The sequence below is a fragment of the Pseudophryne corroboree genome, chromosome 6 (assembly GCF_028390025.1).
Source record: "Pseudophryne corroboree isolate aPseCor3 chromosome 6, aPseCor3.hap2, whole genome shotgun sequence".
In the NCBI taxonomy this organism is placed as follows: Eukaryota; Metazoa; Chordata; class Amphibia; order Anura; family Myobatrachidae; genus Pseudophryne; species Pseudophryne corroboree.
The window spans coordinates 171890498-171916383 of record NC_086449.1 but is presented as its reverse complement, the minus strand read 5'-3'; the positions used below and the strand labels follow the sequence as shown (position 1 = coordinate 171916383).

The 25886-nt window shown below is 45.5% G+C and overlaps 1 protein-coding gene across 1 annotated transcript in view; it reads right to left on the bottom strand.

Moving 5' to 3' along the window:
* Positions 1-25886, bottom strand: part of LOC134936836 (tetraspanin-15-like) — a 535165-nt gene that overhangs the window by 267210 nt on the left and 242069 nt on the right. The window contains exon 2 of the mRNA XM_063932111.1: positions 9729-9914. Coding sequence (XP_063788181.1) covers positions 9729-9914 — 186 coding nt within the window. The remainder of the gene's footprint in view (positions 1-9728; positions 9915-25886) is intronic.

The window sequence follows — 25886 nt, the reverse complement described above, 5'->3', positions numbered from 1 at the left end:
CCACTCTCATTTTACAACAGATCTTCAACGTAGAGCTAAATACATCAATCTGAATGCGAAACAGGCACTGGCTTAATGCCAAGCTGAACGTACGCCCATTTGCGGAGCTTATCCTGCATGTTAGCAGTGCACATGCAAAGGAACAGATGTAACACAAAGAAGATATTTATAATATTGTATTTGTATTTTTCTTATATTTATAGCCAAACCTCTGACATATACTGGAATATTACAGGAAAGGCTCTGCCTCACCTCACCGCACGTCACTTCTGCACAGTCACGTCTGGAGTGTCCACAGGATACTCCGGGGGGCACTGCAGCAGGGATACTGGATGCAGGGTGCTATGTCATGCACCCTGCTAGTCATAAGCAAGAGCTATGGGGCAGCGGCATTGTGTGTGACGGCACCACTTGCACTCAGTATTTATGGAACTGGTTGTAAAGTATGATATGAGAATGATTAGATGTTTTTTTGCTACAATGTATTCCCCCTTCTGGAACGCTGACATATAAGGATGTACCGGAGTTTCCTATGACTCATCTCCAATGACCCATTCTGCTCCCAGATATTGCATTTCTCATAGCGGAATTAAATGAGTCTGCTCGTGGTTAGTTAAGAAGTAATGAATCAATCACTGGGTGCGCAATCATGTGCCCAATACACACGTCACCAGCCAGCTCAGATACACAGGAGATGTACGTTTATATACAGTTTGTAAAATGATGTATTACACGGCTACATTTCTCGTGCTTTTGTTACGATAATGCTATTTCTTGGTTATGTTTCTGGAATAAAGACAAAGTACTGTCCTCAGCTACCAAGTGACACTTACACTAAGAAATGGTGTTTCAATTCAGGATGAATAAAAATAATTAAAATAATGAATATACATTGAGAAGTAAAAATAAGAATTTACTTACCGATAATTTTATTTCTCGTAGTCCGTAGTGGATGCTGGGAACTCCGTAAGGACCATGGGGAATAGCGGCTCCACAGGAGACTGGGCACAAAAGTAAAAGCTTTAGGACTACCTGGTGTGCACTGGCTCCTCCCCCTATGACCCTCCTCCAAGCCTCAGTTAGGATACTGTGCCCGGACGAGCGTACACAATAAGGAAGGATTTTGAATCCCAGGTAAGACTCATACCAGCCACACCAATCACACCGTACAACCTGTGATCTGAACCCAGTTAACAGTATGATAACAGAGGAGCCTCTGAAAAGATGGCTCACAACAATAATAACCCGATTTTTGTAACAATAACTATGTACAAGTATTGCAGACAATCCGCACTTGGGATGGGCGCCCAGCATCCACTACGGACTACGAGAAATAGAATTATCGGTAAGTAAATTCTTATTTTCTCTGACGTCCTAGTTGATGCTGGGAACTCCGTAAGGACCATGGGGATTATACCAAAGCTCCCAAACGGGCGGGAGAGTGCGGATGACTCTGCAGCACCGAATGAGAGAACTCCAGGTCCTCCTCAGCCAGGGTATCAAATTTGTAGAATTTAGCAAACGTGTTTGCCCCTGACCAAGTAGCTGCTCGGCAAAGTTGTAAAGCCGAGACCCTTCGGGCAGCCGCCCAAGATGAGCCCACCTTCCTTGTGGAATGGGCTTTTACAGATTTTGGCTGTGGCAGGCCTGCCACAGAATGTGCAAGCTGAATTGTACTACAAATCCAACGAGCAATAGTCTGCTTAGAAGCAGGAGCACCCAGCTTGTTGGGTGCATACAGGATAAACAACGAGTCAGATTTTCTGACTCCAGCCGTCCTGGAAACATATATTTTCAGGGCCCTGACTACGTCCAGCAACTTGGAGTCCTCCAAGTCCCTAGTAGCCGCAGGTACCACAATAGGCTGGTTCAAGTGAAACGCTGAAACCACCTTAGGGAGAAATTGAGGACGAGTCCTCAATTCTGCCCTGTCCGTATGAAAAATTAGGTAAGGGCTTTTATAGGATAAAGCCGCCAATTCTGAGACACGCCTGGCTGAAGCCAGGGCTAACAGCATTACCACTTTCCATGTGAGATATTTTAAGTCCACAGTGGAGAGTGGTTCAAACCAATGTGATTTTAGGAACCCCAAAACTACATTGAGATCCCAAGGTGCCACTGGAGGCACAAAAGGAGGCTGTATATGCAGTACCCCCTTGACAAACGTCTGAACTTCAGGAACTGAAGCCAGTTCTTTCTGGAAGAAAATCGACAGGGCCGAAATTTGAACCTTAATGGACCCTAATTTTAGGCCCATAGACAGTCCTGTTTGCAGGAAATGCAGGAAACGACCCAGTTGAAATTCCTCTGTAGGGGCCTTCCTGGCCTCGCACCACGCAACATATTTACGCCAAATACGGTGATAATGTTGTACGGTAACATCCTTCCTGGCTTTGATCAGGGTAGGGATGACTTCATCCGGAATGCCTTTTTCCTTCAGGATCCGGCGTTCAACCGCCATGCCATCAAACGCAGCCGCGGTAAGTCTTGGAACAGACAGGGTCCCTGCTGGAGCAGGTCCTTTCTTAGAGGTAGAGGCCACGGGTCCTCTGTGAGCATCTCTTGAAGTTCCGGGTACCAAGTCCTTCTTGGCCAATCCGGAGCCACGAGTATAGTCCTTACTCCTCTCCTTCTTATGATTCTCAGTACCTTGGGTATGAGAGGCAGAGGAGGGAACACATACACTGACTGGTACACCCACGGTGTTACCAGAGCGTCCACAGCTATTGCCTGAGGGTCCCTTGACCTGGCGCAATACCTGTCTAGTTTTTTGTTGAGGCGGGACGCCATCATGTCCACCTTTGGTTTTTCCCAACGGTTCACAATCATGTGGAAGACTTCTGGGTGAAGTCCCCACTCCCCCGGGTGGAGGTCGTGTATGCTGAGGAAGTCTGCTTCCCAGTTGTCCACTCCCGGAATGAACACTGCTGACAGTGCTATCACATGATTTTCCGCCCAGCGAAGAATCCTTGCAACTTCTGTCATTGCCCTCCTGCTTCTTGTGCCGCCCTGTCTGTTTACGTGGGCGACTGCCGTGATGTTGTCCGACTGGATCAGCACCGACTGACCTTGAAGCAGAGGTCTTGCTAGGCTTAGAGCATTGTAGATGGCCCTTAGCTCCAGGATATTTATGTGAAGTAATGTCTCCAGGTTTGACCACAAGCCCTGGAAATTTTTTCCCTGTGTGACTGCTCCCCAGCCTCTCAGGCTGGCATCCGTGGTCACCAGGACCCAGTCCTGAATGCCGAATCTGCGGCCCTCTAGAAGATGAGCACTCTGCAACCACCACAGGAGAGACACCCTTGTCCTTGGTGACAAGATTATCCGCTGATGCATCTGAAGATGCGACCCGGACTATTTGTCTAGCAGATCCCACTGGAAGGTTCTTGCGTGGAATCTGCCGAATGGGATTGCTTCGTAAGAAGCCACCATCTTTCCCAGGACCCTTGTGCATTGATGCACTGAGACTTGGCCTGGTTTTAGGAGATTTCTGACTAGTTCGGATAACTCCCTGGCTTTCTCCTCCGGGAGAAACACCTTTTTCTGGACTGTGTCCAGGATCATCCCTAGGAATAGAAGTCGTGTCGTCGGGATCAGCTGCGATTTTGGAATATTGAGAATCCAACCGTGCTGGCGCAGCACTATCTGAGATAGTGCTACTCCGACTTCCAACTGTTCCCTGGATCTTGCCCTTATCAGGAGATCGTCCAAGTAAGGGATAACTAAAACTCCCTTTCTTCGAAGGAGTATCATCATTTCGGCCATTACCTTGGTAAAGATCCGGGGTGCCGTGGACAATCCAAACGGCAGCGTCTGAAACTGATAGTGACAGTTCTGTACCACAAACCTGAGGTACCCTTGGTGAGAAGGGTAAATTGGGACATGTAGGTAAGCATCTTTGATGTCCAGAGGCACCATATAGTCCCCCTCTTCCAGGTTTGCAATCACTGCTCTGAGTGACTCCATCTTGAATTTGAACCTTTGTATGTAAGTGTTCAAGGATTTTAGGTTTAAAATTGGTCTCACCGAGCCGTCCGGCTTCGGTACCACAAATAGTGTGGAATAGTACCCCTTTCCCTGTTGTAGGAGGGGTACCTTGATTATCACCTGCTGGGAATACAGCTTGTGAATGGCTTCCAATACTGCCTCCCTGTCTGAGGGAGACGTTGGTAAAGCAGACTTTAGGAAACGGCGAGGGGGAGACGTCTCGAATTCCAATTTGTACCCCTGAGATACCACCTGAAGGATCCCGGGGTCCACTTGCGAGTGGGCCCACTGCGCACTGAATTTCTTGAGACGGGCCCCCACCGTGCCTGAGTCCGCTTGTAAAGCCCCAGCGTCATGCTGAGGACTTTGCGGAGGCGGGAGAGGGCTTTTGTTCCTGGGAACTGGCTGTTTGTTGCAGCCTTTTTCCTCTCCCTCTGCCACGTGGCAGAAATGAGGCGCCTTTTGCCCGCTTGCCCTTATGGGGCCGAAAGGACTGCGCCTGATAATACGGCGTCTTCTTAGGTTGAGAAGCTACCTGGGGTAAAAATGTGGATTTTCCAGCGGTTGCCGTGGCTACCTGGTCTGATAGACCTACCCCAAATAACTCCTCCCCCTTATAAGGCAATACTTCCATGTGCCTTTTAGAATCCGCATCACCTGACCACTGCCGCGTCCATAAACCTCTTCTTGCAGAAATGGACAGCGCGCTAACTCTTGATGCCAGTCGGCAAATATCCCTCTGTGCATCACGCATATATAGAAATGCATCCTTCAAATGCTCTATAGTCAGTAATATACTGTCCCTATCTAGGGTATCAATATTTTCAGTCAGGGAATCCGACCACGCCAGGCCCGCACTGCACATCCAGGCTGAGGCGATTGTTGGTCGCAGTATAACACCCGTGTGAGAGTATATACATTTTAGGATATTCTCCAGCTTTCTATCGGCAGGTTCCTTTAGGGCGGCCGTATCAGGAGAGGGTAGTGCTACCTGTTTAGACAAGCGTGTGAGCGCTTTATCCACCCTAGGGGGTGTTTCCCAACGTGCCCTATCCTCTGGCGGGAAAGGGTACGATGCCAATAACCTTTTAGGAATTATCAGTTTTTTATCGGGGGAAACCCACGCCTCATCACACACTTCATTTAATTCCTCGGACACAGGAAAAACTACAGGCAGTTTTTTCTCACCAAACATAATACCCTTTTTAGTGGTACTTGTATTATCAGAGATATGCAATACATTTTTCATTGCTTCAATCATGTAACGTGTGGCCCTAGTGGAAGTCACGTTTGTCTCCTCATCATCGACACTGGAGTCAGTATCCGTGTCTGTGTCTGCCATCTGAGGTAACGGGCGTTTTAAAGCCCCTGATGGCGTTTGAGACCCCTGGACAGGCACAAGCTGAGTAGCCGGCTGTCTCATGTCGTCAACTGTCTGTCGTAAAGAGCTGACACTGTCAGGCAATTCCTTCCATAAGCTCATCCACTCAGGTGTCGACTCCCTAGGGGGTGACAACTGTATAATAGGCAATTGCTCCGCCTCCATCTCATTTTCCTCCTCAAACATGTCGACACAATCGTACCGACACACCGCACACACACAGGGAATGCTCTGATAGAGGACAGGACCCCACTAGCCCTTTGGGGAGACAGAGGGAGAGTATGCCAGCACACACCAGAGCGCTATATATATACAGGAATACCACTATAAAATGTGCTTTTCCCTTTATAGCTGCTGTTAGTATAAAAACTGCGCCAAATTAGTGCCCCCCTCTCTTTTTTACCCTTTTCTGTAGTGCAGGACTGCAGGGGAGAGTCAGGGAGACGTCCTTCCAGCGGAGCTGTGATGGAAAATGGCGCCCGTGTGCTGAGGAGATAGGCTCCGCCCCCTTCTCGGCGGCCTTTTCTCCCGCTTTTTTGGTGAGTTCTGGCAGGGGTTAAAATACATCCATATAGCCCTGGGGGTTATATGTGGTGTATTTATGCCAGCCAAGGTGTTTTACATTGCTGCTCAGGGCGCCCCCCCTAGCGCCCTGCACCCTCAGTGACCGGAGTGTGAAGTGTGCCTGAGTAACAATGGCGCACAGCTGCAGTGCTGTGCGCTACCTTGTTGAAGACTGATGTCTTCTGCCGCCGATTTTTCTGGACCTTTTCTTGCTTCTGGCTCTGTAAGGGGGCCGGCGGCGCGGCTCTGGGACCGAGCTCCGAGGCTGGGCCTGTGTTCGGTCCCTCTGGAGCTAATGGTGTCCAGTAGCCTAGGAAGCCCAATCCACTCTGCACGCAGGTGAGTTCGCTTATTCTCCCCTTAGTCCCTCGATGCAGTGAGCCTGTTGCCAGCAGGTCTCACTGAAAATAAAAAACCTAAAACTAAACTTTTACTAAGAAGCTCAGGAGAGCCCCTAGTGTGCACCCTTCTCGGCCGGGCACAAAAATCCAACTGAGGCTTGGAGGAGGGTCATAGGGGGAGGAGCCAGTGCACACCAGGTAGTCCTAAAGGCCCCCATCCACTAGTCAGATTTGGGCAGTTTTCTTCAGATTTCAATGCATCTGACCGTCATATCTGAAGAAAAGTGTCACATTGGATGGCTCTTCAGATCCAATGCTCACTCCCGTGTCAGATATGTCTGAACTACAGATCTCTGAGGCTGCCCCAACTATTTATCTGAATCTGAAGAAAACAGGTGCACATCGGATTGTTTTTTTTTACTTCAGATGTATCTGATCAGATTCATCTGAAGCGTCACTTGACTGGCATCTCCCTGACCACTCCCACCCACCAAGAGGGGGAACAGCGGCAGCAGCAGCATCAGATCAATCACATGTAGCATGTGTGCATCAGATATATCTGATGCGATCTGTCACATGATATATTGCATCAAATATATCTGAAGTGAATGTAATGAAAATTAAAGCCAGGGTCTGATCCGATTCCCGGGACGCTCCCGGGAGAGTTCAAGAGAAATCTGATGCTATCTGCAGTTCAGACAAGTCTGAGTAGTGGATGGCCACCTTAAAGCTTTTACTTTTGTGCCCAGTCTCCTGCGGAGCCGCTATTCCCCATGGTCCTTACGGAGTTTCCAGCATCCACTAGGACGTCAGAGAAATTAAAAATCTCTTACTTTTAACTTTCTTGCTTGTGACCATGGAGAAAGGAAGTTCAGGCCCTGAGATACTTCCCTAATACTCTGGTTTTGCCACCTCCCACCGCTATTAGTGTAGTATCAAGAACAACACCCTGAGGCACTTATCCAGGGGCTGCTTTATATCTGCTATATGCAGTGTAAGGGCAGTGTGTGGACCAATAGGAAGCGCAAGGCTCTCTGCTACTATTTCACAGTGTGACGACTTACCTATAATCCAATTCTCCAAAACCCAACGCCCCTCCTGCCTCCAAGGCATGCCCCTCCCACCTTCCTCTCACTCCCATCCCAGCCTGTGGCGTCAATACCAAAATAAAGGTTGATGCATCACCTAACAATGGGGGTCATTCCGAGTTGTTCGCTCGTTGCCGATTTTCGCTATGCTGCGATTTGTTGCAAACTGCGCATGCGCAAGGCACGCAGGGCGCATGCGCTTAGTTATTTAACTAAAAACTTAGCAGTTTTGCTGGTGTTCGAACAACGATTTTCAGTCGCACTGCTGATCGGTGAATGATTGACAGGAAAGGGGCGTTTCTGGGTGGTAACTGAGCGTTTTCCGGGAGTGTGCTAAAAAACGCAGGCGTGTCAGGGAAAAATGCGGGAGTGTCTGGAGAAACGGGGGAGTGGCTGGCCGAACGCAGGGCGTGTTTGTGACGTCAAACCAGGAACTAAACGGACCGAGCTGATCGCAATCTAGGAGTATATCTGGAGCTACTCGGAAACTGCAAGGAATTATTTAGTAGCAATTCTGCTACTCTTTTGTTCGCTATTCTGCTAAAATACACTCCCAGAATGCGGCGGCCTAGCGCGTGCAATGCTGCTAAAAGCACCTAGCGAGCGAACAACTCGGAATGAGGGCCAATATCTTAAACATTGATGGATTTGCGCTACTCACTGGAGAAATTGCAGTGTTGCTTAGAAAGCAACTATACCCTTCCCTTCATTTCCATATGGAAAATATGCCTTAAAAAAAACATGCATAAAGAACAGTGTAAAATTGCCAGCACTGAACAATGAACATTATTACAGGAATAAAATATATGCTGATGAAAGCTTTTGAGCAGAAATAAAAAAGCACTAAATTTTTTAGTGCATCCCCGATCCATCTCTTCGCAAAGATACAAGAACACGAGAACAATACAACGTTTTTTATCTCCATCTCTGCATAATGTATACAGGAACAAAATAACAACCAAAATATTACATTTAAGCTTCTTTATGATAAGATGCTGTAGTGCTATATAATTTATAAGCCATTTGTGATTTTATATTGAAAAATCTCATTCCTTAAACAAAGCCATTCATACTTTCTTTAGATGAAATCCCTTAAGAAATAAAAATTATGCAAACAAGGAAAACCTGTACATTAAAAAATGTAAATACCCTTGAGGGCAAAACATTTCATCTACATGTTGTCAGTGGAGCGCAAGGTTAGCCTATGAATAATTGATAATTCCCAGGTAATCTGAGATAGTGATTGTATTACCACACTTATATGCTACATACTGTGATTCAGTTTACAGGAATTATTCTACACTGATGGAGACAAGCTCTCAGGGGCAAGTTTTCACACAAAAGAAGGCTGCCGTCGCCTCATGGATTTGTGTCGCCACAGGTAGGTTGGAGTCTCTTAAATTCACCCTTGTTTCTGGAGTTCTGAGTCTCATATACCAATGACAGCCAATGACCGTCGTCTCTCCTCTACCCTGGTAACTGCTTCCCATGCTCGAGTTCAAGATTTTGCCTGTGCTGCTCCCCTTCAGTGGAACATGCTCCCCCGCTCCACTAGACTCTCCCCGACCTTGCAAAGCTTCAAACGGGCACTGAAAACCCACCTATTCATCAAAGCGTACCCTTCCGATGCATAACCTAGTCCTGAGGCTGCTCCTCCATCCCCTTGCCTCATGCCTTGACCATCTCTGTTTTGCTTACATCCTGCCATCAGGCTACCTCTCGCTTGTTTCCACCTCATGTCATCTGTCTGTCGCCCCTTCCTACTAGATTGTTAGCTTCTCAGAGCAGGGCCCTCTTTCCTCTTGTTGTCAAAGCCCTCTTCTCGACACATTTCACTCACAGCTCTCTCCTACTCAGCGACCATCTTTACCTAATTTTCTCCTGCTGGTAAAGGCTCATCTCTATCTATGGCCGCCAGCCGCTACTTACATCTAAGCTGTATTATGTATTGAGAACTGTCATATGATTGCTCACGTGACTGGCATTCCTCTATTGGGGGAGAAGAGGGTAGGTACGGTAATATCCTGGTGTGTTGCATGATGACTATACTGGCTCTTTGCACTCATAATTAACTTTTGACTGGTCACTTCTAAGTTATGCATTCCCCCTTGTAGCAGACTTAATGGGACTGAGTTTGCTTTGTTGTATACATAAGACATGGGAAGCCACTGGGTAAACAGAAAACATTTTTCTATAAACCAATGCAATGAGTCTCGACCATGTTGTATTTAAAAAATAGGTATTTTTGGAGTTTGAACAAATACTGGAAACAGGTGTGGGGTCAGGCTCAAACTGCTTTAATATCATACAGTATATATCAAATGACATCAACAATATTTATTATGTCTTAAGTCTTAACCAACTTACGATTTTGAGAAGCAGTAAGTTGTCTCTTAAGGATCCGACCATCCCAATAAATGAGACGACAAACATCAGGATGCCTAGAAGAAGCAAGATGATGGCTGGCGCCAGAAAGATCCCTTCCAACGTCTGATATCTCCGACGTTCACTCTCTGCGTATATGCCGATACACAAAATCAAGAGTCCTATTAACTAGAAGAAAAGGAGAACTAATTAACTTGTTAACAAATGAATATAGGCAACAAACAATTATTATCAAACAATTATTAGTTTATATTCGAGTTTCTTAACATTTTATTTTGCTGCCCCATAGGTCTCTTATGGTGCATGTACAGGTAGTGGGGAAAACAAAATGGAAACACCAATATTAGTATGGCACTGGTCCACCACGTATAGCCGGTATGGTCTCTATGCATCGTGGCACAGAATTTACCAATACTGGTGATAAGGCGCCATTTTTTCATAAGAAAATTCCTCAGCTGATATCTAGCTAATTGTGATGCAAAGACATTGTTACAGAATATCCCAGAAATCCTGAATAACCATCATATCTGGTGACTGAGAACTGCTTACATCTAGCATGGGGCTGGTGTAAGTCCCAATGGGTCTTTCGATGGTTGCAACTGCAGTACACAAGAGGTGCGATGATACTAGTATTAGCACAAAAAAACACAAACGCGACAAGAGATGCTAATGCGGTTATAGCAGCGCCCACCTCAGAACTAGCCCTATTATGTCTACATTGTCAATGCCAATTCCATTACATGTTCGTATTTGCTAGAAGTTGCCATGACAAAGCACAGACCTCCCCGGTACAGTGTCTGCTAATGGGTGTGGTTCATTGGGTCAACCCTAAGTAGGTCGACAGTCATTAGGTCGACCATTATTGGTCAACAGTGACTAGGTCGACACCTGAAATAGGTAGACACGGTCATCAGGTCAAGATAGAATAGTTTGACATAGAAAAAGGTCGACATGAGTTTGTTTGTTTTTTAAATGTGCCATTTTCTGCGTAAAGTGACCGGGAACCCCAATTACTGCACCGTCACTCCTCGCATGGCTCGCTTCACTCGCCATGCTTTGGGGAAGGTTACTATTCCCAATCATAGTCCACTTGGATCATAAAGTATGAAAAAGTTTTAAAAAATTCACAACGACCTTTTCATGTATCAACCTTTGCCAAGTCGACCTAAAGCATGTCGACCAATAGTGGTTGACCTAAAGACCGGATAGCCTGTTAATACCCATTCTTGAGCAAGTGCATTAAACAATTTCCTTTTGCTTACAGTAAAGAGCATTTTTTGCAGCTTCAGATGAAACGTTTATCTTTGCTTCCAACCTCAAGGGTGACCTTGTGTCCTCTGTGGGAGCCATAAACTCAACAACTTTCTCAATAGGTTTTAATATATTAATACACAGTCACTGATCATATCCTCCTTTAACCTCCCTTTTCACTAACATAGCCAGCTTAAGACTGTCTGCGTCGTTAAAGAGATAAAATCAGTTGTCATCCACTGCGCTTTTTCCATTTCCTTCCTGTAACCTGGCACACAATACTGAAGTGCATATACAAGGCAAGGACATGTCTGTATGTTCTTATGAAGGTACAAAATTATACTTTTTTTCTCTTAAGTCTGTTCCCTTTTAATATATTATAATACTCTGCTGCTTCTTGGTATAAAGAAGTGCAGTGCATGCTATTGCTAAGTCTATGGTCTTCCTAGAACATGTTTTACCTTGCATCCACCCAACAATGTCCCACCTAGGCTGGAAGCTGCATGCGGTTATAGCCACCAAACACAAAACTGTACTCGCAAATTGGACCGCGTCTTCCATATCGCTGTTCAATTTTTCCATGTTATCTAACGCTCCATCCACCCACCTTGACTAGGTCCCCTGTAAGGATACTGTATAAAATGGACTATGGACTATATTATCTATGGACTACATTATAATACTTTTAACATATCCTAACAACATTTTTATAGGATTGGTTACAACACATAGATATGGGATACGTCACTTATAACAATAATCTAGTTAAGAGGATGAATCATGATTGAGCATTGAAACCACAAACTCTACACACAATCTTTTAACCACTGTAGTTAAATATTATGGTTTCTTTGCTAGACTAATAGTCTACAACAACAAAAACTATTGCACCATAAACAATTGTATAAAACACTTATATATTAAGCGCCTGTATAACAAAGGGCCTAATTCTGAATCCCTATGTGGAGTGTGCTTGCGCATCCCGGGAGCCCAGTGAGATGCCAACAGCATCTCTGGGCAGCGACCGCCTATGCCTGATTGACAGGCAGACGCGGTCGCGGGGCAGGAGGGGGCACGTCAACGGTGTTAGAATGCCGTTGGCACAGTGGGCCACGGCGGCTGCGTGACGTCACATGCAGCCGCTGCGACCCGGGACGTGGCGTGTAGCTGCCTGCCAGCGCGCAGGAGCTGCGCTGGCAGGGAGTTACTCACCAGGAGCAAAAACATTGCCACCGTGCAATGCTTTTGCACCTGAGTGGGGGAGTTAGGGTAGGGCCTGACATGTGGGGCGGACCATCTCTGTGCTGGGCGTACCCCCACATGTCAGACTAACTGATCATAGATGAGCTAAATTTAGCATATATACTATAAGATCTGAATGAACCCAAAGTATCAACCATCTGATACAGATGTGCCCACTTTCATCTATCCTAGCACCTTAAACAGCTCTTTTAGTCATGCCATGCCATGGCATAACTCGGTAGCGCTGAGCGTCTTTACGTGCAACCTTTTCCACTAAAATACATAATGATTTGCCAAATTATGTGAATGGAACACACAAGCAGCTTATACTGTTTAAAATAATATGCAGCATGCCTGTGTTCTGTGTGCAACCAGAGCTGTATCTGTATACAAAATCGTATATGTTACAGTGTTTTCTAAGGAAATGTATCATTTCATATACAGTTACAGCCGCAGACAAACATAGAATATAGGCATGCCACATATAATTTTCATCAGCAGAGTTTGCTTGTGTGTCCTATTTCCACAACGATGTGAATAAGATGCATTTTGGGCAAAAAAAACGCCTGACACTATCGGAGTTGCACGGGACATGTCAGCTCCCTTACGCCTGGCATCTCCCGCTATGTGGCGTATTGAGGCAAGATGTATGAGGACACCTCTGCAGATGATCGCAATTAACATACCTTTGTCGTACTCTCTGCTTACTTCTTGATAAAATTCTACTTAGATTTGAGATAATTGGTCTTTTTTAAATTCTTGCTGTTCCTGATCATATTATTTTCCAGAACCTATTCCGAAAGTGGTTCCTTAACAGAAATCACTTTACAAATATGAAATTATACTGTAGTAATAACTGAACTAAGCTCTCTAAGGATGCATGGGTGCAAGTCCCATTCATTTGTCAAATCTTTTGGATCAAGATGTCTGGAGCATTCTGTTATCTAGAGCATTATTAATTATATAACATATGAACTGTATGGGATATATTTACGAAGCTGCGACTTTTGTAAGATTCCGCTTTTTTGACAGGTTGGAGCTGAAAATTTAAAGCGCCACTTACTTTCAGTGTAAAGTCCACCATACTTTACACTAAATGTTTGTGACGCTTTAAATTTCCAGCTCCAAGCCCTGTTATTTCTCAGGGGCTTGGAGCTGAAACAGTGGCATGATTGGTGTCAGTGACACCCAGTGCAGTGATTATTAACTATCCAAGCACTTTTGGAGTGTGCGCTTAAAAAGTCATCATGGCATTGCAAGAAAGGGCGTGGCCTCACAGGACGTCCTGTTTTTGTCTCTCTGGGGGCACGCCCACTACTCCTGAAGATGCTAGGCTCCCTCCAGAGACTCTCCCTGTAGTGTGGGCTCCTCCTCAGTGCCAAGTGCCAATGCACGATAATGTCACAGTGCAGCACCTGGCTCCCAGTCACTGAGGAGCCAACATTTTAGTGTCACCCCCTTGTGTGGTGACACCTGGTGCAGTCCACACCCCCTAGTGACGCCTCTGAGCTGAAAATTGAGAGTGTAAAAATATATCCCCAGCTATTTCTCTGTATACAAAGAGGAAAAGAAGAAAAAAAACAATGTCATCCTTTTTATGAGGGTTAACTGAATAGTATAGATTACAATGAACAAATACTTTTCTTCTAAGGAAACATGGGTATTTCTTATATATGAAGCAAACCAATATAATCGAACCTTGGTTCTCAGGAGAACAGATGTTTCACCTATACTCAGTCACAGGGGGTAATTCAGAATTGGTCGCAGCAGCAAATATGTTAGCAGTTGGGCAAAAACCATGTGCACTGCAGGGGGGACAGATATAACATGTGCAGAGAGAGTTAGACTTGGGTGGGTTATTTTGTTTCTGTACAGGGTAAATACTGGCTGCTTTATTTTTACACTGCAATTTAGATTTCAGTTTTAACACACCCCACCCAAATCTAACTCTCTCTGCACATGTTATATCTGCCCCCCCCCCCCCCCCCCCCCCACCCCTCCCCACACCCCCTGCAATGCACATGGTTTTGCCCAACTGCTAACAAATTTGCTGCTGGGATCAACTCTGAATTATGCCCACAGGTCATTAGCAGCGGATTTGTGCTATGTCATCAAGCATAAATAATTCAGGAGCATTGCAGAATATTTTAGCAATACAATCAGAAATCTTTGTGCAGTTGAAAAGAAAATGCTATCACAGGTTAATTTAGGTTATGTGTGAGCGGTGTTATTAATGTTATGTGTGAGCGATGTAATTAATGTTATGTGTAAGTGGTGTAAAGAGCACCCACAAATCTGTGTTTATCGGTCATTCAAGCTGCCATAACAAACCTATGAGTATGTCGCTGGGGTTTGCTGTACAACTGTATCATTGATTTTAGCCTAATTCAGATCTGATCGCTGGGCTGCGTTTTTTGCTGCCCTGCGATCAGATTGTCGCCACCTACAGAGGGAGGGTTAAATCGCTGTGCAAGTGTGCGATCGCATGTGCAGCAGAGCTGCACAAACTGATTTTATGCAGCCTCTGCACAGCCCAGAACTTACTCTTCCCGTGTGATTGAATCCTGACGTCAGACACCCTCCCTGAAAACACATGCAGACAAACAGTGGCAGTTGCTCTATCATTCCTGGAGATAATTATATATCAGGTGCTAGAAAGGGGGAGAGGGCACAAACAAACAGCAGACAGAGAGGGGGTTATACTCCCCCCCCTCCCGCCCTGGTATTCCCCCAGCACACCAAAAATGACCCGTAACCATATCTGAACGTATCTGGTAATAGAATTTCAGAGAAATTGGTTGCATGCGTTTGCAAATACATGTTTAGCTGCTAGCCGCATCAAGGCCTCTCTGATATCAGCAGTCCTAACACTACATAATGGCAGTGCCCACATAGAGCCATGTGATTTGTCTACAGTAAGGCCTCATTATAAAGGCTCATACTAAAATGCATCCAGACAGAGGGCTAACTTACTACAAGGAACAGCATGCCTTCCAAATGCTGCTACCATTCAATGCCTTCTCACACATGCAGACAGTGGCAGTTGCTCAATCATTCCAGTAGATAATTATATATCAGGTGCTAGAAAGGAGGAGGGATCACAAACAAACAGCAGACAGAGAGGGGGGCGCTTTTCCCCCCCTGGTATCCCCACATCACACCAAAAATTACCCGTAACCATATCTGAACCCATATGGTAATAGAATTTCAGAGAAATTGGTCGCATGTCTGTGCAAACGCATGCGACCAATTTCCCTGAGCCCGTCTGCGTTTTTCCGGACACTCCTGGAAAACGACCAGTTGCCACCCACAAATGACCTCTTCCTGTCAAACACCTTGCGAATGCCCGTGCGTTCAGATTTTCTGCATCATTCGGTTGCTATTCGCCGATGCCTGATACTGTTGTGCGATGCACCTGTGCATTACCATGCTTACGCAAGCGTAGTTCAGATCTAATCGCCCGCTAAAAACGCACAGCAGCGATCAGCTCTGAATTAGGCCCAATGTTGGAACTATAAACTATATATATGCAAGAAGTTTTTGGGGCTTGTCTGGTGCATTGATGTTTAGAAAACGTGTAGTGTATTGCAGAGAAGCAAGCCTGATAAATATAAAGCAGACATTTATCATGTGTACATTAAATAATTGTGAAAGCATGCTGTGGATGTGTTAATAGCATTGTGAAATATTAATTTGTAGAGCTGTATAGTAACCAAGAGAAATGAGTAAAAAGAAGAAATACATTTAAAGGGCATAAATGCCATTTCAAAGTGAATTAAGAGAGAGGTTTTACATGAAAGCATACATTTCATATGAGTATTTGTAAGCCCTCATTTGATAAACTCAGTTGAGTAATACTGCTTCCAGACATGTGACCTGGGAAATTGCCGGGTCTAGCAAGCCAGCAAATGTCCGGGTCTCAGCTCCTTGACCCTGGCCGGGAGCAGTGTCTTGGACCCGGGACTCAGTCCTGGGTCGTTTGCATTCACACATACACAAATCCCAGAATGATGCTTGATCACTTGAAATTTTTTTTAATTTTCATGTATGTGAGAAAGGGGTATAACTGGCTTAGCATATGTGACTTGGTATGGTGAGTTTACATGAGTTAGGCTTGCCCAAACTACACTTTACCTGCTACCCCTCAATCAATTATTAATTAAAAGGGAGGATATTTAAACAACACACGTTTTCACTCTCCAATGCAGCTCTGTAAGCAACACATCTGGGTACAAAAGCCCTTTTTAGGTATAAGACAGCTGTGGAAAAATTCAAATATACTTTTAAAACAAAAACCATAAAAAAGAAGAAAAAACAACAACAGAGCTATGCAAAAAAGAAACAAAAACATTACACAGTACACCAATGCAACTTGCAATCCCCACATCAAAAACCCATTTCCAATCCCCACATTAAAAATTAATTTCTCTGCTTTTCAGAGAAAATTATGTGGAAAATGGACTCTCTTTATTGGCCATATTTCACTATTTAACCACTTTTATGTACATCATTATACCAGAGAATGTACAGAAAAACAACTTTTAAAAGTTACCTTTCCATCGACTTTAGATGTAAGAGCTACAACACAGGGGGTAATTCCAAGTTGATCGCAGGGCAAAACCATATGCACTGCAGGGGGGGCAGATGTAACATTTGCAGAGAGAGTTAGATTTGTGTGGGTTATTTTGTTTCTGTGCAGGGTAAATACTGGCTGCTTTATTTTTACACTGCAATTTAGATTGCAGATTGAACTCACCACACCCAAATCTATCTCTCTCTGCACATATTATATCTGCCTCCCCTGCAGTGCACATGGTTTTGCCCAACTGCTAACAAAGTTCCTGCTTCGATCAACTCAGAATTACCCCCACAGTCATTTCTACTTTTTAAATGCACTGCAGTTTTGAATTGAATAGTACAGGTTGAGTATCCCTTATCCAAAATGCTTGGGACAAGAAGTAGTTTGGATATCGGATTTTTCCGTATTTTGGAATAATTGCATACCATAATGGGATATCATGGCGATGGGGCCCAAGTCTAAGCACAGAATGCATTTATGTTTCATATACACCTTATACACACAGCCCGAAGGTCATTTTAGCCAAAATTTTTAATAACTTTGTGCATTAAACAAAGTGTGTGTACAGTCACACAATTCAATTATGTTTCAAATATACCTTATACACACAGCCTGAAGGTCATTTAATACAATATTTTTAATAACTTTGTGTATTAAACAAAGTCTGTGTACATTGAGCCATCAGAAAACAAAGGTTTCACTATCTCACTCAAAAAAATCCGTATTTCTGATTATTCCATATTTTGGAATATTTGGATATGGGATACTCAACCTGTAGTAAGTATTGTGAGGCGACATCGCGGCTTATTGGATCATTTGCTTTTTTTTCCATTTTTGCAATATGAGTCTGTATTTACTAGGGCCTAATTCACGATCGCGGCGGCTGCGTGTGAGGTCAGGTAGTCGCCGTGATTACGCCCTCGACACCCCCCGGTTGGCTGCCTCTGCCCCCCGTTCGCGCCGCCCCGCCCCCGCAACGCTCAGTCTCCTCCCTGGAAACAGATCGTTCCCCGTCCCGCGACCGCTTCTGCTAACTGACAGGCAGAGGCGATTGCATTTTCTGCGCGCCCCCCCCCCCCCTTCAGAAAGTACGGACGCATGCGCAGGATGGGCGCATGCGCCTGTGGGGCGATTCTAAAAATTCTGGTTGCATTGCGATTTGCAATCCAACCTGAATTAGCCCCTTACACTGCAGCTGTGTAGGTCAGGGGGCTTGAGACTGAGGCTGGAATGAGGCTGTGCAGCACCTGGTGACACTTGGTGCATCAAATAGCCCCCCCTCTCTGCGCGTAGACGCTCTTTGGTGTGCGTCTAAAAAGGGAATGTGGTCTCGCAGGAAAATCACATAAATATATATATATATATGTATATATATATATACACACATATATATATATATATATACACCTCTATACACAACCTGTATATGTGTCTTTTTTTCCATGATTCACAGTGTCTCCTATCATTACTCAATAACTAGTCAACTTCTCTAAACATGTCTGCAGCTTCTACTGCGGTTGTAGTAAATACCTTGTGGTTGCCCCTTTCCTGCTATTAAGGAGAATTATATTTTTCTTCTTTCGGTTTTTTGTCTTTGGTAATGTCACCAGATATAGGGGGTGATTCAGACCTGATTGTTGCTGTGCGTTTTCGCGCAGAGGGCGATCAGCAATAGACTACAGATACATATGCACCGCAATGCACACGCGTGTCGGCCAACAACAATGGGCATCTCCGGTCAGCGACAGGATGGTGCGAAAATTCCGATCACACGGGTGTCCACAAGGTGTTTCACAGGAGGAAGCCGTTTGTGGGTAGTAACTGAACGTTTATTGGGAGCGTCTAGAAAAGCCTTTTCAGGGAGGGTGTCTGACGTCGGCTCTGGCCCCGATCAGCCTGTTCTCATCGCACTGGAGAAGTAAGTCCTGGGCTGCACAGAGATTGTACACACTGAATTTTTGCAGCTCGGCGTACACATAGCATTGCACACATACTCTGTATACTGAATATACACAGAAGAAAGCTAAGCATTGTGTCACATTATTGATTAACAGAATAAAGTAATTTCATATCAAACTGGTATGATCCTTAACCTAAAAATAGATTATATGCCTTCTCACTCTATTGGGCATTACGATGAGCTATAAGATAGTCTTACTGCCCTTTCTTTCAGTGAATACACATAAGAACAGGATAGTCTGAATTGGCAGTTGATCAAAAATTATGTAACACAATGCATTGACTACATCTCTTATTACTACACACTTTTCACACCCGCTCTTCTCTCTTTCCTTCACGGACTGAAGGCATGCAGAGACATAGGAGTGCGTAGCCAATTTTATTAGGGGGTGCACCGCCTTAGGGGTGTGTCTAGCACCTCCTTTTGGGCATGTCTATCAATGCCTTTTAGGCATGTCCAGCACCACCCAGGGACATGTCTAGCACTATTTTAGACTCTCTTAATTAAATCACATGGCGTAATATAATTTCTCCCTAGTACCTAATAATAAAGTAGATATAACACCCCAGAGAAATAAAAATTAACATCATGGTGGGACCACTGGCCAGTACTGACTGTACGCTACGGCTTATCCCTGAGTCCTAGCTGCCGCTGCACCCTGTCGCTGCTTACACTTCTCCAACCCAGAGCCGTCACTACGTGTGTGCTAGGTGTGCCTGGCACACAGCGCAGTTGCCCTGAGGGCACAACGGCCAACATTCCATGTCAGCGGATTGTAATGAGTCAAATTGACTCATTACAAGCCACCTGTGCTGTGTGCGCTGGAGAAGAAGAGGAGAGGAGCAGCTCCGGCGTCAGGAGGAGGGAGGGGGACTGGAGCCGCAGCAGCGCAGTGTAATTGGTAGCGGCGCCGCTACAGCTGTCCCTCTCCTTCCGCATTGGCTGGCCTGCGCTGCTGTGAATGCTGGGATGCGCTTCCATCATCCCAGCATTCACAGCGACGGCGGCGGCCAGCCAATGCGGAAGGAGAGAGACAGCTGCAGTGGCGCCACCAAGTACACTGCGCTGCTGCGGCTCCCTCCTCCCCTGCCTGGGATCTGTCCGACTGCATGCACCAAGCAGCCTGAGCCAGCGGGGAGAGATGGTAAGTATCTATCGGTCTATCTATCTATCTATCTATCTATCTATCTGTCTATCTGTCTATCTCTATCTATTCTGTCTGCCATGTGTAAAAAGGGGGATGTTGTCTGCCATAATGTATAAAAAGGGGAAGCTGTCTGCCGTAATGTGTAAAAAGGGGCCACTGTCTGCCGTAATGTGTAAAATGGGGACGCTGTCTGCCGTACTGTGTAAAAAGGGGACGCTGTCTGCCATACTGTGTAAAAAGGGGACGCTGTCTTCCGTACTGTGTAAAAAGAGGGACGCTGTCTTCCGTACTGTGTAAAAAGGGGGACGCTGTCTGCCGTAATGTGTAAAAATGGTAAGCTGTCTACCGTAATGTGTAAAAAGGGGACGCTGTCTGCTGTAATGTGTAAAAAGGGGGACACAGTCTGCCGAAATGTGTAAAAAGGGGACGCTGTCTGCCGTAATGTGGAAAAAGGGGACGCTGTCTGTCGTAATGTGTAAAAAGAGAACGCTGTGTCGAAGTCAAAAAAATATTACATACACAGAACACACAAACTCCAAACAGAGAGGTCTCTGTTCGTACGCATTCACACAGACAAGCCACAAAGATATATTCAACACATATTTCATACAACACATAAATTACACATAGACAAAACATGTCAAGCACCAGACATTATAATGTATTAATATAATAGAGTGTAACATCAGATATATATATATATATATATATATATATATATAGATATATATATATATATATATATATATATATATATAATTGGAACGGAACAAGTTGATTATTTCATGCTTAGTGTCAAAAAGATCAGGAGAATGTGTGTATTAATTTGATAGCTATGGGTAGATTGTAGCACATTGCAACGATTAGCTATGACCAAATGTATGAATATGAAGCCACATTCTAAGTGAACAAAAGACTTTCTGAAGACTTGAAACTAGCTCCACAGCATGGCCCTCGGGGCAGACACATGTGGCGGCGACACAGAACAAAAGCCCTCACACTGACCTATGAGCCGTTGAGTTCTTGAGAGGTCTGGCCTCTAGACCAATGGAAGGAGTCCGAAACCAACAGACTGTTAACTCCCACTGTTTGGATATAGGCAGTTTTCTAAGATATGGTTAGTTAGTTAGTTAGTTGCTTGCTGAGGGGGAGAGAGATGGAGATGACAGTGCATTGAGCAATAGGGTGAAGTATGCTGGCTGTAACTGATTGTTTTGTAACTGCTTCTTGTGTAATTGTGACTCTGTAACCATATATATACACATGTCATACCGAATGATATACTGTACATATGTTATATTGTATGCATACCCTTTTAATATCAAATATATATCTCTGAGCGTTGGACCTCAGCTTACAATGTGTGCGACTGCTTGCTTTCTCTTGAGGGATATAGTGCTGCAACGTTCAATGCACTTTTATCGTATATGGTAATAAGATGTGCCTTGCGTCCGCAGTATATATTAACACTGAAATGTTTATTTAGAAATAATCAGAAATTCACAGCTGTCTGCCGTACTGTGTAAAAAGGGGACGCTGTCTGCGGTAATGTGTAAAAAGGGGGACTCTTGTCTGCTGTAATGTCTAAAAAGGGGACGCTGTCTGCCATAATGTGTAAAATGGGGGACGTTGTCTGCCATAATGTGTAAAAAGGGGCGCTGTCTGCCGTAATGTGTAAAAAGGGGACGCTGTCTGCCGTAATGTGTAAAAAGGGGACGCTGTCTGCCTTACTGTGTAAAAAGGGGACGCTGTCTGCCGTACTGTGTAAAAAGGGGGACGCTGTCTTCCGTAATGTGTAAAAAGGGGGACTGTCTGCCGTAATGTGTAAAAGGGGCTCTACCTGGTGTAGTGGCGCTACTGTGCAGCGTAATTAGAATAACGGAGACTACTGTGCACCGTAGTATGAATTGGTATTATTTTGTGGCCACACCCCTTCCCCATGAAGCCACGCCCCTATATATATTTTGTGCGCGCCTACGATGCGCACTGCCCCTATTTTGCATAAGGGGGCACCAATGCCGTTTCTTGCACACAGTGCTAAAATGCCTAGTTATGGAACTGCTCCAACCTATCTCTGACCCAGTGGTGGAACTAGAGAATGGTGGGCCTAGGTGCATATGCATTCCCCTCCCCACCACTCACACGCCCGACCCCTTGCACACCTAGCACCTACACCCTGATTTTGAATCGGCCATGCTGCAAAAAACGGGAGATTTAGGGGGCTGAACATTTGAGTTTTAATATAACACAAGTAAAGTTTAAAACTTACACATGTGCCATCAGAGCCACATTGGCTTCTTTCAATGCCATCAGACCCCTCCTCCAAAGGACACCAGCATTTGTCACACATGTCCCCGTGCTCACCCGCTACTAACAGTGGTGCCCCTTACTCACATTATGCCATACAGTATGAGTCAAAATGCATATTATGCCACACAGTATGAGCCAAATTCACATTATGTCACACAGTATGAGCCAAATTGGGATCAGTATGATTTACTAGCGGCAGGGATGCCGACCGTCAATATACCGACAACGACATCCCGTCCGCCAGTATGCCTGCAGCGGGGTGAGCGCAAAGAGTCCACTTGCAGGCTCGCTGCGCATGCCACACTGCAGGCTTGCCACAGGTTCTATCCCCACGAGTGGGAATAATCCTGTTTGGCCGGTAGTCCAGCTACCAGTATTGCCAGCTATCAGGATTCCGGCGTCGGTGTCCTGACTGCTGGGATCCTGATAGCCGCTAATTTAACTGCATACTGTCAAATTCACATTATGCCACAAAGTACGAGCCGAAATTCACATTATGCCACACAGTATGAGCCAAATGCACATTACGCCACACAATATGAGCCGAAATTCACATTATGGCGCACAGTATGAGCCAAAATTAACACTATGCTGCACAGTATGAGTCGAAATTCACATTACACTACACAGTATGAGACAAAATTCACATTACGTCACACAGTATGAGCTGAAATAATTCACGTTACGTCACAAAGTATGAGCCAAAATTCACGTTACGCCACACAGTGTGAGCCAAATTCACATTATGCCACAATGAGCTGAAATTTCCACTATGCAAAACAGTATGCCCCCAGCAGTGCCAGATACACATAATACCCCCAGCTAAGGAAACCAGCAGTGCCAGATACACATAATACCGCCAGCTAAGGAAACCAGCAGTGCCAGATACACATAAAACCCCACTCAGGAAACTACTGAATGCTTGGCTCAGACCCTTTCTCATTGCAGTTTTGACCTGGGATATTCCAGGGTTGGTGCCTTTCACACTGAACCCGGGTCACCCACGTTAAACACGGTGATGTGATTTAAAATAGGATTTTAATACCTACCGGTAAATCCTTTTCTCTTAGTCCGTAGAGGATGCTGGGGATGCTTCAAGAACCATGGGGTATAGACGGGATCCGCAGGAGACATGGGCACACTATAAGACCTTGAATGGGTGTGAACTGGCTCCTCCCTCTATGCCCCTCCTCCAGACTCCAGTTATAGGAACTGTGCCTAGGGAGATGGACATTTCGAGGAAAAGGAATTATTTAATTATTTTAAAACTAAGGTGAGATACATACCAGCTCACACCTCAAACACGCCGTACAACATGGCATTCAACAACAACGCATGCAACGTCATGACCAACAACAGTCACAGAATGACTGAACTCAACGCAACACGAGCGTAACTATAACCAAACTGCAGATACAGCCCGCACTGGGACGGGCGCCCAGCATCCTCTACGGACTAAGAGAAAAGGATTTACCGGTAGGTATTAAAATCCTATTTTCTCATACGTCCTAGAGGATGCTGGGGATGCTTCAAGAACCATGGGGTTTATACCAAAGCTCTAGAACGGGCGGGAGAGTGCGGATGACTCTGCAGCACCGATTGACCAAACAAGAGGTCCTCCTCAGCAAGGGTATCAAACTTGTAAAACTTGGCAAAGATGTTTGATCCCGATCAAGTAGCAGCTCGGCAAAGTTGTAACGCCGAGACCCCTCGGGCAGCCGCCCAGGATGAGAACACCTTTCTGGTAGAATGGGCTTTCACTGATTTCGGTAACGGCAATCCTGCCGTAGAATGAGCCTGCTGAATCTTATTACAAATCCAGCGCGCAATAGTCTGCTTAGAATCTTGTTGGGAGCCCCAATCTTGTTGGGAGCCCACAGGACAAACCTAATCTGAGCCGTTCTGGCGTCTGACCACATCGAGAGACTTTGATTCCGCCAAGGCATCAGTAGCCACTGGCACCACAATAGGCAGGTTCACGTGAAATGATGAAACCACTTTTGGCAGAAATTGCGGACGAGTTCTCAACTCCGCTCTATCAGCATGGAAGATTAAATATGGGGCTTTTGTGAGACAGAGCCACCAACTCAGACACCTGCCTTGCGGACGCCAAGGCCAACAACATGACTACTTTCCAAGTAAGGAATTTTAACTCAACCTTGCGCAAAGGTTCAAACCAATGCGATTGCAGGAACTGCAACACCACATTAAGATCCCACAGTGCCACAGGAGGCACAAATGGAGGTTGGATGTGTAGCACGCCTTTCACGAAGGTCTGAACTTCTGGAAGGGAGGCCAATTCTTTCTGAAAAAAGATCGACAAGGCCGAAATCTGTACTTTAATGGAGCCTAACTTTAGGCCCGCATCCACACCTGCTTGCAAAAAATGGAGTAAACGCCCCAGGTGAAATTCTTCCGAAGGAGCCTTTTTGGATTCACACCAAGACACATATTTTCTCCAAATACGGTGGTAATGCTTTGCCGTTACTTCTTTTCTAGCCTGAAGAAGTGTGGGAATAACTTCACTGGGGGGGAATACCCTTTCGGGCTAGGACTTGGCGTTCAACCGCCACGCCGTCAAACGCAGCAGCGGTAAGTCTTGATACACGCACCGCCCCTGTTGCAACAGGTCCTCCCGAAGAGGAAAAGGCCAGGGATCTTCTATGAGCAACTCCTGAAGATCTGGATACCAGGTCCTTCTTGGCCAATCCGGAACAATGAGTATCGCCTGAACCCTTGTTCTTCTTATAATTTTTATCACCTTTGGAATGAGTGGAAGTGGAGTGAACACATATACCGATGGAAACACCCACGGTGTCACTAGCGCGTCCACCGCTATCGCTTGAGGGTCCCTTGACCTGGAACAATATTTCTGAAGTTTCTTGTTGAGGCAGGACGCCATCATGTCTACTTGAGGAATTCCCCAAGGACTTGTCACTTCTGCAAAGACCTCTCGATGAAGACCCCTCTCTCCTGGATGGAGATCGTGTCTGCTGAGGAAGTCTGCTTCCCAGTTGTCCACTCCTGGAATGAAGACTGCTGACAGAGCGCTGGCATGTCTTTCCACCCAGCAAAGAATCTTCATGGCCTCGGCCATCATCGGTCTGCTCCTTGTTCTGCCCTGGCAGTTTATGTACGCCAATGCTGTCACGTTGTCTTACTGAATCAAGACAGGCAGACCTCGAAGAAGATGTTCTGCTTGCAGAATGCCGTTGTAAATGGCCCTTAATTCCAGAATGTTTATGTGTAGACAAGCTTCCTGGCTTGAACACTTTCCCTGAAAATGTCTTCCCTGTGTGACTGCTCCCCAGCCTCGGAGGCTTGCAACTGTGGTCACCAGGATCCAATCCTGAATCCCGAACCTGCGTCCCTCCAGAAGGTGAGAACTGTGCAGCCACAACAGAAGGGTGATTCTGGTCCTGGGAGATAGAATTATTTTCCGGTGCATGTCCAGGTGAGATCCGGACCACTTGTCCAACAGGTCCCACTGAAACACCCTGGCATGGAACCTGCCATACGGAATGGCCTCGTAGGCCACCAATATCTTCCCCAGCAACAGGATGCATTGAAGAACTGACGCCTTTGCTGGTTTCAGAATCTGTTTTACCATGTTCTGTGTTTCCAGAGCCTTTTCCACTGGAAGAAAAACCA